Source organism: Anomalospiza imberbis, chromosome 1, assembly GCF_031753505.1.
Source record: "Anomalospiza imberbis isolate Cuckoo-Finch-1a 21T00152 chromosome 1, ASM3175350v1, whole genome shotgun sequence".
In the NCBI taxonomy this organism is placed as follows: Eukaryota; Metazoa; Chordata; class Aves; order Passeriformes; family Viduidae; genus Anomalospiza; species Anomalospiza imberbis.
The window spans coordinates 110199512-110217209 of NC_089681.1; the positions used below are offsets into that span (position 1 = coordinate 110199512).

Consider the following 17698-nt stretch of genomic DNA (forward strand, 5'->3'; position numbering starts at 1 on the left):
CCAGGAGATACAGCCAATAATATATTTGCAGCAGTTGGAAATCCATCTAATCCCAGAGATTCTGTTAGCAGTGGAATTTGTGACAGATTTGCATTAATAATGTAAAGGCACGAAAGAAATGGAAGTGGCACTTTTGCAACTGACAACTCTTTTGAAGGCTTCCTAATTTCAGGAAAGCAATGTCACAAAACTGAAGGCACTGGAACAGCTATTGCACAGCAGTGGTATTGAGCAAAACTGCCACTGAACAACAAAACTTAAAAATTGTTTCAGACAGACCCAAGAACCTTTATATCGAAAATGTGGTGAAAGGCATCACTCAAACAGACACATTAAAAGCATTAGCAATACTAAGCTGGAACTCCAGCATTTACCTGCAGAGTAAAAAAAAAAAGAGTTCTGCTACTGTAGGGGTGTTAAATACCTTATAAGCAGCACATTTAAAAGGAAATGTTCCTGTGTTGGCACCCCCACAAAAAAAAAGAGAAAAAGGAATGATTCCACTAATCAGGCCCAAATCCCACTGAATGTGTCTATAGTATTAATTACTGTTTGTTTGATGTGTACATGTAACAGAGAAAAAAAGCTTTTATTTTTCCAGCTTATTTTAAGATCATAAGCCTCAAAACTGGCTCACAGAAATTAAATTCCTACATTAATTCATAACGCGGATTGATAATCATAAAATCATGTTTAGCAGCTATTTTTCTTGTCTTATTTTCCAAGCAAATCTTTCATACAAGTAAGAGACTATTTGGAGCATAGAAAAGCATGAAGGAAAAGACAAGCAAAAAATTAAAGCCATGTGAAAGAAACCAAAATTCATTATATGACTTGAATTTCCATAGTTAAAAACAAGTATTTTGTTTTTCATGGCTTGGTCTTCCACTTGCTCTTCACAGTTACCATTCCAAGGAATAGTAAGACTGTAAAAGATTTAGCAGTGTAATTGCTTATAATCTTTTGTCACCACTTTGCAATGACAAAGATTCCTACAATTGCTTACCTGCAAAATGTTTGAAAGTCTTTCTACTGCTGTATGTAAAAGTTCTCATCGAGTTATCACTGCATTCCTTCACCAAACCTACACTTTCGGCTCCCAGCAACAGCCTTAAGTGGGAAGCTCCAACTAGATAAATATTTTGAACTCCATTTTCCGTAACCAGTGGTTTAATCAGTAGCTGTGCACCTTTAAAGTAAAGAAGGGTAAAATAAGCAAGAAAATACATTAAAATTATGTCTAAAAGCCCTAGCATTTCAGCATCCAATGTATTGGCCCAAGCTAACAGGACTGCCGAAAATGTCTCTTAAGGGCACAAAGAGTTAAGGTTTCAACAGTACTTGACATAAGTTGTTCAGAATCTTGAAGGGTCACCCCCTGATTTAGCCCTGTTTCTGTTGAAGCACTCTCAACAATGAACTGGAACAATGGGGACTGTTTTGATCTATTCCCCTAAGGTTCACACTATAAAGGCAAGAAGTGTTTCTGCAAACAATCCCACTGGTTTTAAGGAGACTAGATTTTTGAAGCAGAAACAACCCTAACTTACCTAAAAGAGGCCTAAAAGCAAGTTTGTATTCACAAACCCATCGGCCAAAGAAATATTACTGACCATAAGCTGTAAGCTGCAACAGCCACAAATAATGACTTTTTTAAAAAAAAAGTTTAAAAAAAAGTCCAAGGAATTACAAATAAATTAGCCTAACTTCAATTCCCAGAAGCATACCAAAATGAGCAATGAAATATTGCATTTTTAAGACCCTTCATGCTAACAAAAAATACAAATAAAAACCAACAGGAAGTTATCAAGATTAAATTGCTTTCTGCTAGCTTAATTTTGTTCTACAACATAGTACAAAGGCTTATGGACAGGATGTGAAGTGTCTTCATTTAGGCAAGGCTTACTACGTTTCTGTAAGCAACAGGAGAAATATGTCTAGACAATTGCTATAAAAACTGTAATCAAAACTACATTGAAACATAGGTTATCAGGGCTTCAGTGCAAAAAATGGAAGAATTCTAGAGTTCAATTGGCATTTGACCTTAAGCCAATGTTTTCATTAATAACAGAGTTAAGTGGGTTTAAAAAACACAAAACGAGATTGGCAAGCAATCATTTTACCACAAATTTCCTGAAAACTAATTGTATGTCTTCATACTATGGTGACAGCCAATTTGATTTCAAAGTGCTACAGAAAATCATACTATACTCACCTCCATTTGCCTTTTTGTCCACTATTCGTTTAGTGAACCATTCTATGGTTTCTTCTTTGGTGCCCTTTGCAAGTTCAATTACTACCAGGGGCCTGAAGTTAGACTCAACAGTATCCAAGAAAGACCAGCTTTCCACCATCTCTTTCGCTTTCCCCGCCATCTTGTGAGAGCTTGCTAAGTACAAAATCAAAATAAAATGTAAGTGCTAAAAAAACAGCTGGTACAAATCCAAAACAAGCAAAACTTTACTGTAGTGAGTTACACAAGCTTGTGCTTATCAAAGGCATAGGTGTGCACTTTAATGCACTTACTACTACCAGGTTGAGTAACCTCTGCAGTTGTCAAGATGCTACTGATCTCCCATGGCATTTAAGTCCTACTCTCTAGGTAGGAAAAGTGTTGTTGTTATGTACAGCAAAGCAGTACTGAAAGGAAAGCAAATAAATTAAATCAATAAGGTGAAACTATCCTCAAAAACAACAGCCTGCAATTTCTGACAGTGTATGTGTCAGCAAATGAAAACATTAACAGAAACTTAGTCAGGTATTTAAAAATCAATAAGCTTCGCGTGGTATGAGTATGCAAACACATTATAAGGAAGAACCTTCTCAGTTAATCTTGTGAAGCTTTAACAATACTGAGGAAATTTACAACCATCTTTGGTGTGAGTAAGACCTATCATACTGACAGGCAAATTACACTCAAAGCACTTAATTGACTTTCTGGAACCCATATACCAAGTGTTCTGTGACAAAGTCCAGCTGTAAAGCACTGACAGCACAACTTTATGTGTAAATACTCCAAATGATCTAAGCAGGCCTTGATAGATTCGCAGACCCAGGCTGGAAAAGGCCATCAAGATTGAATCCAACCATTAATGCAGAACTTCCAAGTCCACCACTAAACAAGGTCGCTAAGAGCCACATTTGCAGAGCTTTTAAATACCTTCAGGGATGGCGACTCAACCATTTCCCTGGACAGCCTGTTTCAATGCTTGGCAACCCTTTCCATGATGAAATTTTTCACAGAATTGTAATGGCACAGCTTGAAGCCATTTTCTCTTGTTTTATCACTTGTTACTTGGCAGACTCCCACCCTGCAACAACCTCTTTTCAGGTAGCTGTAGAGAGTGAGAAGGTCTCCTCTGAGCCTTCTTTTCTTCAGGCTGAACAACCCCAGGCGCTTCTCTTTGTCTTATTAACAGATTTTGTATAAATTATTCTACAGAGATCATTGTATCATCCTTCATAAAGCAACTTAGAGATGTTGATATAAAACAAATCTGTTAACTAACCTACTCTGTTAAAAAAAGAAAAGTTAAAAAACCCAAACAAAAAACCTAGGACAGATTTAATTTACTAAATTTAAAAGGGAGGGGAAGGTTTGGTGATTTTGGTTTGGGGTATTTTTTTTATATTATCTTGATTGAAGAAGGGAATTTACCCACTGCCTTTAAGCAGTTTCCCCACTCCTGTTAAAATACTTAATTTCTAAGGAAGTTGCTTTAAGGATGCAGTTTAGCTTTTATGACCATTATACTTCTGTGATTCAAGGACAAATCAGTCTCCAGTATTTCATATAAATTATCCTACAAAATACAGTGATACTGTAAACATATGCATACCATAATAAACAAGTCTATTTAACTTGTCAATTTCAACTTGCAGAAAAAAGCTTTCAAGCTAAATTTCAATGGGGTTTTTGGTTAGTTTCACTTGCCTTTTCACAGGCACACAAATCTGCAACATACAGGTAGATCTACATCTCTGAACCCAAGTATTCATGTCTTTAAAAAAATGCACTGGATTAATAAAGATTTTTAATTTCAGATGTGTATCTGTATAAACAGAATGAACTAGACAGAGAAGAACATAATCAGGGATGAGGCACTGTAACTGAGCTTGTCAGTGACTAACTACACTGTCTTGACAAGTCACTGCACCTTAATACATCACTACCCATAATCAGGGGTTTGCAGGGGTTTGCTAAAATTACGCCTGACACATTGTGTATATTGCCATTTCTAAAGAATTCAAAGAATGAAAAGCACTAGATAATTGGTTAAGAATATCACTTCGCAGAACACTTATCTCTTAAAAACAGCCTTTTTAATAAACAGTGTGCTACTCAGTGAATTCAGCTCCTATAGTTTATTCAGAATCATCATCCTTGGCATGGTGCCTGTAAGACTCACAGAATCATCACAGAATCAAAGAATGGTTTCATCTGAGGGTACTTTAAAGATCACCTAGTTCCAATTCCCTTGCCGCGTGAAGGAACACCTTCCACTACACCAGGCTGCTCAGAGCCACATTCAACCCGGCCTTGAACAATGCCAGGGATGGGTCACCCAGAGCTTCTCTGGGTAATCTGTTCTAGTGCCTCACCAACCTCACAGTAAAGAATTTCTTCCTAATATCTAACCGAAAACCACTCTCTTTCAGTTTATTTCAGGCTTATTACTACTGAAAACTGCAACAGAGCTGAGGTACTCTTCCACATCGTGCCTGTGTGATTCCCAAATTTATTTTCCTAACAGGTTGTCCAACGCCCAGCACAGACCCTACGGGAGGTAATTTGGGAGGTAATTTGGGAGGTTATTTGGCCTCTCCATTCATCCTACACACTGCGTAACCAGTGACCGATCCAGAAGTACAGGAAACAACCTAAGAAGGCCCTCGAACCCTCGAGCTCCCGCTCTCACGGAGTGCCCGAGTGGCGGTCACAATTAATCAGGCTGGAAAAGACCTCTGGGACCATCGGCTCCAACCCATGACCAAGGATCACCTTGTCAGCTCAGGGCAGAGGGAGCTGCAGCCCCTTCCCAGGGCGTGTGGGTGCGGAGCGGGTCAGAGCCAGGCTCACCGCCCTGCCTCCACCCGCTCGGCGGCCCCGGGAGCCGCCACGTCCGGGCCGTGCCCGCTCTAAGGCGGCCCATCACGGCTACTTCCTACTGCCAGGCTGCGCCTCGCTCTCCTTTTTTAGGAACGCAAATACCGGGCAGGAGAGCAGCCCGGCCAGTGACTCACGCCCTGCCCCCGGCCCGGCCGCGCTCGCCGGCGGCCGCCGCCCTGCACCGCTCCGCGCTCCGCCCGCAGCCCACCGCGGCCGCCAGCACCACCCCGAGCGCTGCCGGGGCGGCGGGGGAAGCGCCGGGGGTGTCACGGCTGCCCAGGCTCGGCACTGGCTCCGCGCCGCGGCGGGGTGGGCGGGAAAGGTGGAGGCTCCTCCCCTGGCGGCGGCGCAGGCAGCGAGAGCCCCTTCCCGCTGAGCGCCGGCCGCCCACTCCCCACTCACCGCCGGTGCCGGCTCCACATCCGCAGGGCAGGGCGGGGCTGAGGCGGGCGGCGGCCGCAGGCACCGAGCGCTGCCAGGACGGGCGCCGGGCCGGCCCAGCGTGACACCGGCCCAGGGTTCACCGCCCGCCGCTGCCGCCGGCCACGCCCCTCGCCGTGGCCCGGCCCGGCCCGGCCCATGTCTGCCCGCCCGCCCGTTCTGCGGCCTTTCAAAATGCTCCAGTGTCGGCGTTTTTAAAATGCTCCGGTGTCAGTGTTTCAGCAACGCTCGTATGGACCGCCAGCTCTCACTTCATCCTCTTGTTTATTTCCACATTTTGCTGCCTGTGCTGCCTCCTGTCCCAGAATCACAGAATCAATTAGGTTGGAAAAGACTTCTAAGACCCTCGAGTCCAACCTATGACTGAACAGCACTGTGTCAACCAGACCATGGCACCGAGTGCCTTGTCCAGTCTTTCCTTAAACACCTCCAGGGGACCACACCACCTCCTTGGACAGTCCATTACAATATTTATTCATCCTTTCTGTGAAAAAAATTCCTCCTGATGTCCAGCCTAAACTTCCCCTGGCACAGCTTGAGACTATGTTCCTCTTGTCCTGCACTGGTTTCCTGGGACAAGAAAGCAACCCTCACCTGGCTACACCCTCCTTTCAGTGGTTGTAGAGAGTGATAAGGTCACTCCTGAGCCTCCTTTTCTCCAGGCTAAACAACCCCAGCTCTCTCAAACAGGGCTCATAAGACTTGTGCTGCAGACTTCACCAGCTCAGCTGCCCTTCTCTGCACACACTCCAGCACCTCAATGTCCTTCCTGAATTGAGGGGTCCAGAACCGGACACAGCACTCAAGGTGTGGCCTCGCCTGTGTTAAGTACAGGGGGACAATCAGCTCCCCAGTCCTGCTGGTCACACTTTTCCTGATAGATATCAGGATGCCATTGGCCTTCCTCACCACCTGGGCACACTGCTGGCTCATGTCCTTCTCTAGTCATGGCCCAAACCTCCTCCTGGAGCTTGAGTTATAAACATCCTGCACTTCGGCTGGGTCAGTTACTTTTCCAAACATTGTTTTGTACAGGAAAAGAGAACATTTTTTCATTTTGATACCAAGACTTCTGTTGAGAATATAGTTCCAAGCATCCATTTGTAGCTAGGAAGTGAGAAGTGTGACTGTAAAGCAGTGGTGGTAGGCAAAGGATGTTGCCAGCAGAATATGCTCCCCTGCAAGGCTTGGAGAAGACTTTTCAGCATATTTTGAAATAAATAGAGATATTTGTATGTAATTTTGTGATGAAATTTTGATTTATAGCCAATGAAGCAGTGAGGGTCTAGGGCACCATGGAGAATGGGGATATGTGAATACTTGAAATTTAGGTACTAGAGACTGCAGTGGAGAGTAGAAAACAAACGCTGTCTGTATCAGATAGCTTGGGCAGAATGTCAGACTTTACTCAAACTGTGTTTCAGTCTTCTCCAGCTTCCAGTGGCCTCACCACAGAGTTATTAATCTCTGAGCGTCAACTACTGTGAAAACCCTCACTTCCTGGAGAAGTAGCATGGCAGCAACAGAGAGGTGGGTTTAACAAAAAGGAGGGTTTAGACCTTATTCTTGTATTTTGCATGTTGGATGTGTCCAGTTATGATGCATCTCACGAATATCCACAATGTCTTCATGGGCCTTGGGCCTCTAGCCTCCTTGGCCTGACATCTTCAGTCTTCTAGTAGTTCACAAACAATTCTTTTAAAACTATCTCTGACACCTCCTACATTTATGTGTTTTCAGTGGGGATTTGATATTATCCACTTACTTTGGCCCATGCAAATAGTCATTTAAAATCAATCTCTTTTCTGCTATTAAATTAATTTTTCTATTGGACAAGGTCATCTTATGGCAATATTGCTTGATGAGACTGTCACATTTCCTCAGTGTCGTGTATCCACTAGGTGTCACATTCTTGCTATGCAATGAATTCTTTACTGTTACACTCTCAGTTTCTCTTGAGAAAGTTCACATTTTGCTAGCCAGGCATAACAGCACATAATGCTGTATTCACAGAAGAAAAATAGGATTCATAAGTAGATGGTGGATGTGTCTACAAAGTAATCTACACATACAGTGCTGGCACAGTGGAAACAGTCTCACCATGATGGCGAAAGTAAATTACTTTCTGCCAATCACAGTGTTGTAGAGGCTAGGAATTTGCTTTTAAGAGGATTAGCCAATTTAAAGATGAATCAGGTATTCCCATCCTAAATTGCAAACTGCACTAGTACTATAGCTAAATATAAATCCCAAGCTTGTATCTGTTGGGGACTGTAGTCCAGTCTTGTGATTCTGCTAGCTGATTATAGCATTTTCATGGTCTGTCTCTGTCAGGCACCCTGCAGACTGCAGACATAGTACAATGGATGAGCTGTGGTAAGGCAGGAAGAAAAAGGGGAAAAAAAGAGACACAAAAAAAGACTCCATGAAAATTTCAAGTGCAGAGGATTTATTTTTATTCTGTGGTTAACTCTCTTCTCCCTGGACTAATGACTACCACAGTACTTAACTAAATCAAGAACCCATTAACTTACCATGAAGTGAAACTGGCTTTTACATCTGGTTGAAACTTTGACCATATTTTGGGTATAGTTCAATGGCTAGCTGAGCCCATCCAGCATCTCACTGTCACTAAAAGCGTGAGATTTCACTCCCAGTCCACCATTACAATTTTCTTCTCCCTGTACCCACATTGTCAGACATAAGGCTCTGCCCCACACTTAAACCAACATTGGCATTCACCAGATCCATCTCTGAGTCCATTCAATTTACCAGCTCCATGGAAAACCACCCCCTTTTGGTTTGTTTTACTTTGTTCTCTTTCAGTGATTTAAATAAACTCAGATAAAGGTTAAAGAGCTGGCACAAAGAAAGCACTTTCCTATACAGCAATCCTCATTAATTCAAATGCATGTAGATGTATGTATGGTATGACAACCATGCTTCACATTGTCACATAATGAGATTAATATTGACTCTTATCTGAAGTAATATATAATAGCAATCATTCTTGTAAGATTTACCTTTATGGTTTTGAGCCATACTGGAAAGGCTGTGTTATCATAAAAGTAAGGAGCAACTAACAGCAAAACATCCTTTTCATTCACAAGCTAATGACATATTAGTTTGAGTGTAAAATGGATTATGAGATACCTAAAGTTTAAGGCTAACATTAAATTACCTAATTATGTTATTAATAACAATTGCATTAAAATTTTAGTAATTAAATTTCAATTAATGTGTTTGTCAGAGTAAGATACAGCAACATTTTACCAATTTTCAATGACATTTTTTGTCAGATAATACAGGATCTTTCCAAGTATAATAAGCATTATTAAATTGCATTTCTGCAAATGGAGGGTAAGTTATTTTTTAAGTCACACTTGGCACAATTTTTACATTCTGACAGGACTTTTCATATAAATGTGTTCAGGCATTACAAGTATTGTTTGTGTCAAACTATGAAAGCTTTGATTCATTAAGACTGAGCAACAAAGCTGATTGATTGTAATCTGTAAGGTACAAGGAAGACACATCTCTTCCATTTCACATTGTGTCTGATTAGAAACATTTAGTTTTAACTTAGGTATCTATTTTGAAATTAGATCATCAGGGAACAAAAATCCCTGTCCTGTCAAACAAAATGGAAACAACATAAAAAGAGGAGGATCAGCCTGCCTAAGCCAGGAAGAAGTGAGAGAAACCACTCTCAAATTATTACCAAGGAGGAGCAAAATAAAAGATAAAACACGCGTAAGATGTTATTCATCACTTATATGTGAAGAAAAATAAATTTAAAGTTACCAAGGCAAGCAGCATAAAATAAATTTAAAGTTATCAAGGCAATCATCATAGGGCAGTCATTTCCCTGTAGACTTTGCACTGGTCAGGCTGCACCTCAAGTCCTGTGTCCAGTTCTAAGCCCCTCACTCCAAGGAAGACATTGAGATGCTGGAGCAAGTCCAGAGAATGGCAGTGAAGCTGGTGCAAGGACGAGATCACAAGTAGTATGAGGAGCAGCTGAGGGATCAGGGATTGTTTAGCCTGGAGAAAAGGAGACTCAGAGGAGACTTTATCACTCTGCAACCACCTGAAAGGAGTGTGTAGCAAGGTGGGGATTGGCCTTTTCTCCCAGGCAACCAGTAGGACAAGAGGAAATGACCTCAAGTTGCACCAGGGAAGGTTTAGATTGGGTATGAGGAAAAATGTATTCACTGAAAGGGTTGTCAAGGCTTGGAACAGACTGCCCAGGGAAGTGGTTAAGTAACCATCCCTGGAGGTCTTTAAAAGCCACGTAGATATGACACCTGGGGACATGGCTTAGTGATGGACTTTGCATTGCTGGGTTAACAGTTGGACTCAATGATCTTAGAGGTCCTTTCCAACCTAAATGATTCTATGTTTATTGCCTCAGTATTAGAGTAGTCTGCACATCTGGGCAACGATGAGGGAGATCCAGCAAGCCAAGTAATCTTTGTGTTTTGGGAAAGGGAATAAAGTCAGTAACTTTACTGTACATGAAGCACTGTTTCAAAATTTCATCACAGAACTTTGAAAACAATGCATCCTTTCTGATTTTCTTTTGAGATGTGTCAATGTTTAGTATGCCCCAAATGGCGAGCTTGAATCTTGGCTTACAGAGCCTCTCCGAATTTGTGAAAAAATATATGAATTCATGTAGAAACTTCACAATTAGGGGTCCAGTTAACATCACTGTGATAGTGTCAGGAGAAAAAAGGTTGAATTTTGCTGCATTTAGACAAATTGAGCCATGAGGCAACGGAGGTTACAGTGCTTCTGATTAATTTATATGGCCTTCTGTTTCTACTAGCTATCCCTTAATTCCTAAAAGAATCTCATTTACTAGACTTCACCATCCATCTGCTGTGGAATAGCATCCTATATCCTATGATCATTGGTCTATTCAGAAGTAACTCATCACTGGAATTTTCAATACATTCAGTTGGATTGCCTCCATTCAGTGACTGGCATACAACACCTTTTTTTCCTCATATCTGGAGACTTCATCTATTGTAAAGGCTGCATGTAGCATGTCCTGCAAAAAGAGGAAAAAAAAAAGGAAAAAAAAAAGCTGTGCATTTGTATATTTAAATTTTAAGGTAATTTTCCTTCTTTGCATATTTTGTATTATAGAGAATGGTGTCTGTCATTCCACCTGGGCAGAACATACTTGGTTTATCTGTTAGTGCATGGCTAGAAACAGTACTGCACAGTCAATTGGTTAATTACTATGATTTACTGGATAACATAATTTAACACATTCTAACAAAACGTGCAGTCTGGATTCATGGGTAGCCATGATGCCATGCCTGGGGCTGTGCCTCAAAGAGGCAGTCCCTGACTATACTATCTGATGCAGCCCTGCAGCCTTTTGTGTTTTTCAAATACCTGTTTTAATAATATGTCTGCCTGGATTTAGGAACTGAATGAAGATTATTCTGAAAAGCTGAAAGAGCTTGAACAAGGTTTGGGCACGTCAAGTTCAAGGATTTGTTATTCAGCAGAAGTCCTTCCAGCTACTACCTTCAAAGTAACGCTCACTGAAGATAACGACATGAGAAATCCCCTTCCGGTCCTATGCCGAGGGCTCTGAATTATGAATGGGAATTGCTGTAGGAGGGCTGAAGAAGTTAATGATTCCAGTTGTCTTTCACCTCTTGTGCCTGAATTCAGCTGTTGGACAACCACATCATGAGGCTTTAAGGCAAAACAAAAACAGAGAGAAGGAACACCATCAGCCATTTCAAATGACAGCAGATATGTACATGGTGGTTTTGATCATGCTTTGTGAACTATTTAATGTGTTCATACAGACAACTTCACGAGGTTATCTATATTATTTGTAAAAGCCACACCTCTATATAATCCATTTTACTCTAATTTTTAAGTAACTTGAAGCATAACTTGGGAACCGGTGTTTAATGGAGCTCTTGATTATGATGAGTTTTGTAGGTTTTCTAGCTGATTCTTCACAGTGTCACAAATTGATTTTTCTAGGGAAATACATTCACTTATATAGTTAGGCAGGGGCTGTAGCACTGGCAGACTGCTGGCAAAGCAATTGTAGATTTGACAGCTGTCCAACAGTTTTAAATCTAAAGACACTGAAATGTTTTCCATTCTTGCAATATACATGTTGCACTGTAAGATACATTTCCAAGTCTGCATATAATTTCTTTGTTTAACTGCTATCCCCTAGTATGAATTGTTCACCTGTTTATTATACTGTTCTCACCATTACTTGGAAAATGATAAAACTATTAAACTACAAAACTAAAGATATCCAACTGCTAGTAATTGCTATTTCTAAGGGCCCAAACTTGTCATTACTATTGATGTCAGTCTAGTTTTACATACTACATCTACATACTCAGATTCATATCTTCACCTTCATTTTCAGGTGACCCCAGTTTCATGCATACAGGTGTTTACTCATCAAAGACTTTCAAACAGAAATAAAAAGTGCAGGCCTTGAATAAATCACTCTTAATTTTTTGATCAAAATATAAATGTGATAATTGGACTTCACGAAATTATGGCCCTTGCCCCCTTAGAAACCAACAACACCAAGAAAAGAATATTGAACTAAGGAAAATAGCACCATTTGAAATATTCAGTGAAACATTTTAGCAATCACTGAAGTAAGACTAGCTATTAAAGAAAAATGGGATGAGTCAAAGAGAAAGCCTTTTGCTGCCATCTCTTCTACAGTGTACTGACGAGAAAAGTACTGACAGAACTAGGAGGTGAGCATATGCTATTGTTAACTGACTGCATGTGCTGATCTAGTTCAGAGTGTACTTTTGGTATCCAGCTAGTTCCTTGAATGCAAAGTCAGGTACAGTTTTTCAACATCTGCGTTCACGTGGGTCCCAGTGCTGTCATCAAATGTTCAGAGCACAGAGTAATAAAGATTTATGATATCTTCTGACAGTTTGAGGGAACACAAGGCACTCAAAGTGAATCTGAAAAAATGTTTAACCTGACTTGCCTGCTATAGTCATACATTCAAAAATGCCAGATACAAAATATTTGTAATGTTAAAGATATTTTATAAAAATTCCAACTAATTAGAGACTAGTATATTATCTTTCTTAGTATCAAGTGTTTCACTTAAAATCTAGTACTATGAGTCTGTACAAAAAACCCTTGATTTTTATCAAGGTTTTTGCACTTCTTTTTTATTTCTGTAGTCTATAATTCTATAATCTGATTTGAAGCACACTCAGATATAGCAAACCTAATTTTAGGAAGAATTTATTTCAGTAAAAATCATCTCCAATCAGCAATTAGAAATGCAATGTAGTAGAAAACAGAAATTCTATTTCTGTTCTCCACTCCTTCTGAAGCAGATGTCTAGTGTTTGCCAAGAGGGAACGGCAGAAGAGTGTAGTATTTGCCCTGTTTTAAGTTGCAGAAGGGAGTGCTCCCTTGCACTGGTACTACAGTGAAATAATCTAAGCAAAACATTGAATTAAAGAATTCTCCATTCATAATGTCAAATGTCAACTACAAGTCAAAAAAGATGAACAATTAATGTTGCCCTTAAAAATCTTTTGCCTGGGGGATCTGAAGTCATGTACTAAAAACAGAGAATGGAATGCAAGTTCCATTTGGGGTTTCTTCTTTTCTCAGGAAAAATAATGTTTTACTTTGGCATTACTTTATATAACCAGGAGTCTGTGTTCACTTCAGATTTAATGGGGGTGTCAGATGTCTGGGTACAGACAATCTCAGCCAGTCCAGCCTAGGTGTGAGTGGGTGTATTTAAAGCTGTATGTGAGTCACAGCGAGTCTCACTAGTACTGCATGTAAGGCCCGAGAACTCATGGGAACATAAAGCTTGATATGTTACTGCAGTACTGGGGTGCATGGAGGCTCTACACAAAGTCAGCAGATGAAGGCTTCTCTCTTCTGTGTAGGGCCGTGCATTGCAGGTGCACGCCCTGGCCATACCTGAGCTGTGTGGCAAGAAAAGGCTGCCCTGGAGGCTCAGAAGGTAGGCAGGCCCCCGGGCAGGCACACACAACATGTGGAGCAGCAGTGCAGGCAGAGATGGACCTTTCTTAGAGACAGCCACAGCTTCTTCCCAGGTGCCTGCGACTGGTGGCTCTGAGAGAAGCTTCAGTGTTACACTCACAGCACCAGTTCCCTGCACTACTACAGGGAACGATCTGGTGAAGGCCAGTGTGGAGGTGTGGGAGGATTCATCCATTGCTTTATGAAATCCACACCTGCAGCAGCATGATTCTTTCTCACTTAACTCTGAGAGAACCTGACTGCTCTTCCAGACACTCTGGAAATGTGGGGAAATACTGAGTGACTGTCAACGCCCATTTATGTTGTCACTCTTAAGTTGACATCTTGCTAACAGAAGTAAGAGTAAGCAGGGCTGGTTCTGTCCCCCAGCTGAGCCAGCTTGTCTGAACTGAAATTCCACCTCCAGGCTAAGTGAGGTGGTTTCAGGTGTCCACAAGCAGTCACCATGCCAGTGTAAGTGCACAAGTAACATGTGCAATCCCTCAGGCATCCCCTCATGCACTTATAAAGGACTGGTGGTAAGGGTTGAAAAGCTGCCCTTAGGAGTATTTACCAATATGTTCAGAGAGATGGTTTTCCACATGTCAGGTAGGCAGGACCTGCAGAATTGAGGATCTTTGTATGTCTGGAAATATGGATCTGTGCAACAACTCGTAGGACAGGCTGTTCTGGGCCAGTTCCAGCTTAATATGGTTGTGTACTCAGAAATGGATAAGAATTTGTGCAGCTGCAGAGCTTTACCAATTCATGGAAGTTGCAAACTCACACTAACCTAGGTTTGAAGCATCTAAAACATCTGATCTAAAAGATTCTGGACATTTAATGTTCTTAGGAGCAGGGTGATTGGTAGATGGCAGAATTAAGATGGGTACTGGCAATATTAGATGGTGTCAGTAACAGTATCCCACACTGGAGGTCCTGGTCCACTTGGCAGCACTGACCTAGCATGCTGGAATACTATAGATATCAGCATCATCTATCCAGAAGAAAGACATCTTGTGAATATACTTGGATTTTGCATATCCTTTACTTAGACACCTGTTAATAAGCAATACTGACTTACCAGATACATTGGATTTTTTTCCTTGATCATTTAGCAAAGTAATCAAATATACATCCCTCTCTGATGTTTTAAAGGAGGACCTTAAATTCAAAGATGAAAGATGTTTTGCCTTTCTGGACAGTATTTCTGCCCATTTAGTTAAATAGCCTGGCAGGAGACTTCAATATACTCATGGAACTTTGTTGTTATGACTGAAGTAATGTTGTATGATAAATACCAAGAAAAATAATATGCTTAAATTTCCCAAAAATGTTAATATTGATTTAAAAATACAGAGCTCTTATAGTAAGATGTAATATCATTGGCACAATACAATTTAAATTATTTTTATGGAGATTTTGCAGCTTACTTTACACATCACTATCTTTCTTGATTATGTTATGTAGATCTGCAATTGTTGGGGTTTTTTTTAATTTGTTTGTCATGGGATAATTACATTTAATTATTGTTTTATTCACTGTGATATCATTCATTTTCTGAGGGATACAGTGGGTAATAAAAGTACTTCACCAATTTGGGGGTTTTTAATTTCAAAAGCCATAAACATTTGTTATTTTAAATGTCCATGTTTGGTATAGGACAAATTCAACATCATTTGAATATATTTGAATCAGGAGGAAAATTGTAAAAAAATTGTAGTTCCTTAATAGACCAGAAGAAACAATACCTTAGCCTTTAACTGACCTTTACTAAAGCTTCTTTCATACTAAATACCAAAATCAAATAAAAATTGAATCCAGGTAATGTATCCAGTACTGTACTCTGTATAGTGTGGAGTCTGTTCTTACATAGCTCACACATGCATGATTTTTTAACGTGATTTATTTGTTTTGACTCCACTAAGTTCAGCCCATGTAACTGAAGTATGAATGTTTATATTTTCAGGGCTGCACATCAGTGCTCCGACACATCTAGGTGAGGAATCGGTTCCCCAGATAGGTTCCTCCACACTGCTGTTACCTGAAGGAGTGTCAGCTGAAGCTCCCCGGACGACCTTTCAGCTGCCACTCACAGAGATTATCTGCATGATCTAGTGCCACTTGACACACCCTTGGGTATCAAAGATATCTGCAGAGGGCTGGCAGAGACACCACAGGACTGAAGACAGACCTGCACCATTCTGAAGCAACAGTGGGAGTACAGGAGATACACCACACAGCAGTGAAAATGGTATTAGACAGATATGTTTAAGCAGCTTATTTAGGTTGTCGCTTCTCTAGCTAGGTGGGCATTTTATCTGTCTTCCCAAGAGACTTCTGCATCAGCCTCAAAAGCCAACAGTTCTCTACACAAGAAGTTACCCATCAAGGACATGACTGCATACATTTTTCTCACTTTGATTAGCAAGCAGAAGCATTATTTTTTTTTTCTTTCGTACAGCCTACAGTAACACCTTCATACATACATCTTTCTATTATTCCTCCAGCAGTACAAACCATAATCAAACTTTGGGTGTGCCCACAAAGAAAATACACAATATTAAATAAACACTCACATCAGTGTGATTACTTAGCCACACACCAGAAAGCACATGGAATGTTTTGACAAGAGTAAACTTCAAAAGTATCCCCTTTCTTCTCAGAATTGTTCTACATGACCAAACACCCTACACAACAAAATCAAGATATGCCTGTAGCATAGGGAGGTAAATGTGTGCTATGTTTAATCCAATTAGCATAGCTACAAGTTGCTGCAGTGTAGATGCAGCAGCATAGGTCAGACATTATATACATTTATACATTATATAAATCAGAATACAAGCCATACAAAAATCTAGCAACATGCTCTGAACCTTCTCTTTGTTTTCTTGGGTTTCCAGTAAGCAGTGACCAAAGGATTGAGATGTGATTTGTCTCTGGCCACTATCTTCAATGCCAATCAAGAGACACCTCCCATTGCCTACTCCCTTATCTACAGTTTTGTCTCCTCAGTCTTCAACAGCACTCCATTCCACTATTATTTTTTTTCCTGATGATTTTTTTTCATCTATACCATGATTCACAGGATGCTCCTAATTCTTGTATTTTGAGTTTTGTGAGTGCTTGCTTCTTGTTTACCTTTCCACACCATCCATTGCTTTAAAGATTTTTCTTCTACTGCTTTCCATCAACACTCTTCTAGGTAAAGAATTCGAAACTATTTATCTTCTCCACACATGAGAGAATAACATAGTAGTTATTCTTTAACTCTGAAAGTCTCTGCCACCCTTCCTTCAACTTCCTCTTGTCCTAGGCTACCTTTTTCAGAGTGGCATAAGCAAAACTCCATACAGGAGTAAGAATACTTCAGTCACAATTAAAATCCTTGATTTATTCCTTCTGTATACTTACTTTCCTTATCCCATGACTAAAACAGAAGAATTCATGTAAGGTGTTCCAGGAAATTACTTGCAGCCACAGCACTACAAAAATGAAACTGAATCTCTCTCTGTTTATTTCTAAATATTAGTATTCTCATAAGTTACACAGTGATTTGCCTTTACTTGGTATAATTGTGCCATTTTGGAACTGACTGTAAAGAAATGCAATAGTAAGTTGTTCTATGTTACACAGGGTATATTATACCTAAACCCACAGATCTACAATCAAAGACAAAAGTTCTGCTGAAACCAAGGTGCCAGGCAAACCAACTATACACTTAGAAACCTGAAAAATATTCAGTAACAATCCATTTGTATTGCCCAAAGCACAGGAAAAAAAAAAAGCAAGATTAAACCAAGTGTCTCATGTAGAAGAGAAAAGCGTATCCAAGCAACAACACTAAGACTCAAAAGAAATAGGTCATGTGAAGAGAAGCACTAAATTTAGTAATCAAATGTATATTCGGCAGAAAAGATAAAGAAGCTTTAGAGAAATAATGTAAAGAAAAACAAAATAAATTAAGAGATTTCTGAAGCTGGGAGACACATGAGACAAAAAATGTGCACTTGGTTGCAACTGTGTAACTGAAAAGAAATTCCATGATAGTTAGCTGAGTTAAATTTGTAAACATGAAATAACTCAGAGCAGATTTTGGTACAGTAT

The 17698-nt window shown here is 40.3% G+C and overlaps 1 protein-coding gene across 4 annotated transcripts in view; it reads right to left on the minus strand.

The window, feature by feature from the left end:
• The window catches only part of ANO10 (anoctamin 10), a 120140-nt gene extending 114502 nt beyond the window's left edge, over positions 1–5638 (minus strand). For 3 of the 4 annotated variants that reach the window (XM_068205720.1, XM_068205735.1, XM_068205742.1), the window contains exons 1-3: positions 5513–5638; positions 2216–2389; positions 1007–1189 (exon numbers count right to left, since the gene is read on the minus strand). In XM_068205720.1, the coding sequence (XP_068061821.1) occupies positions 1007–1189; positions 2216–2375 (343 nt within the window). In that variant the 5' untranslated portion in view covers positions 2376–2389; positions 5513–5638. Of the gene's footprint in view, positions 1–1006; positions 1190–2215; positions 2390–3658; positions 3784–5512 lie in introns of those variants that run through there. The other variant, XM_068205730.1, reaches the window with a different exon arrangement.
• Positions 5639–17698: the final 12060 nt, after the last annotated feature.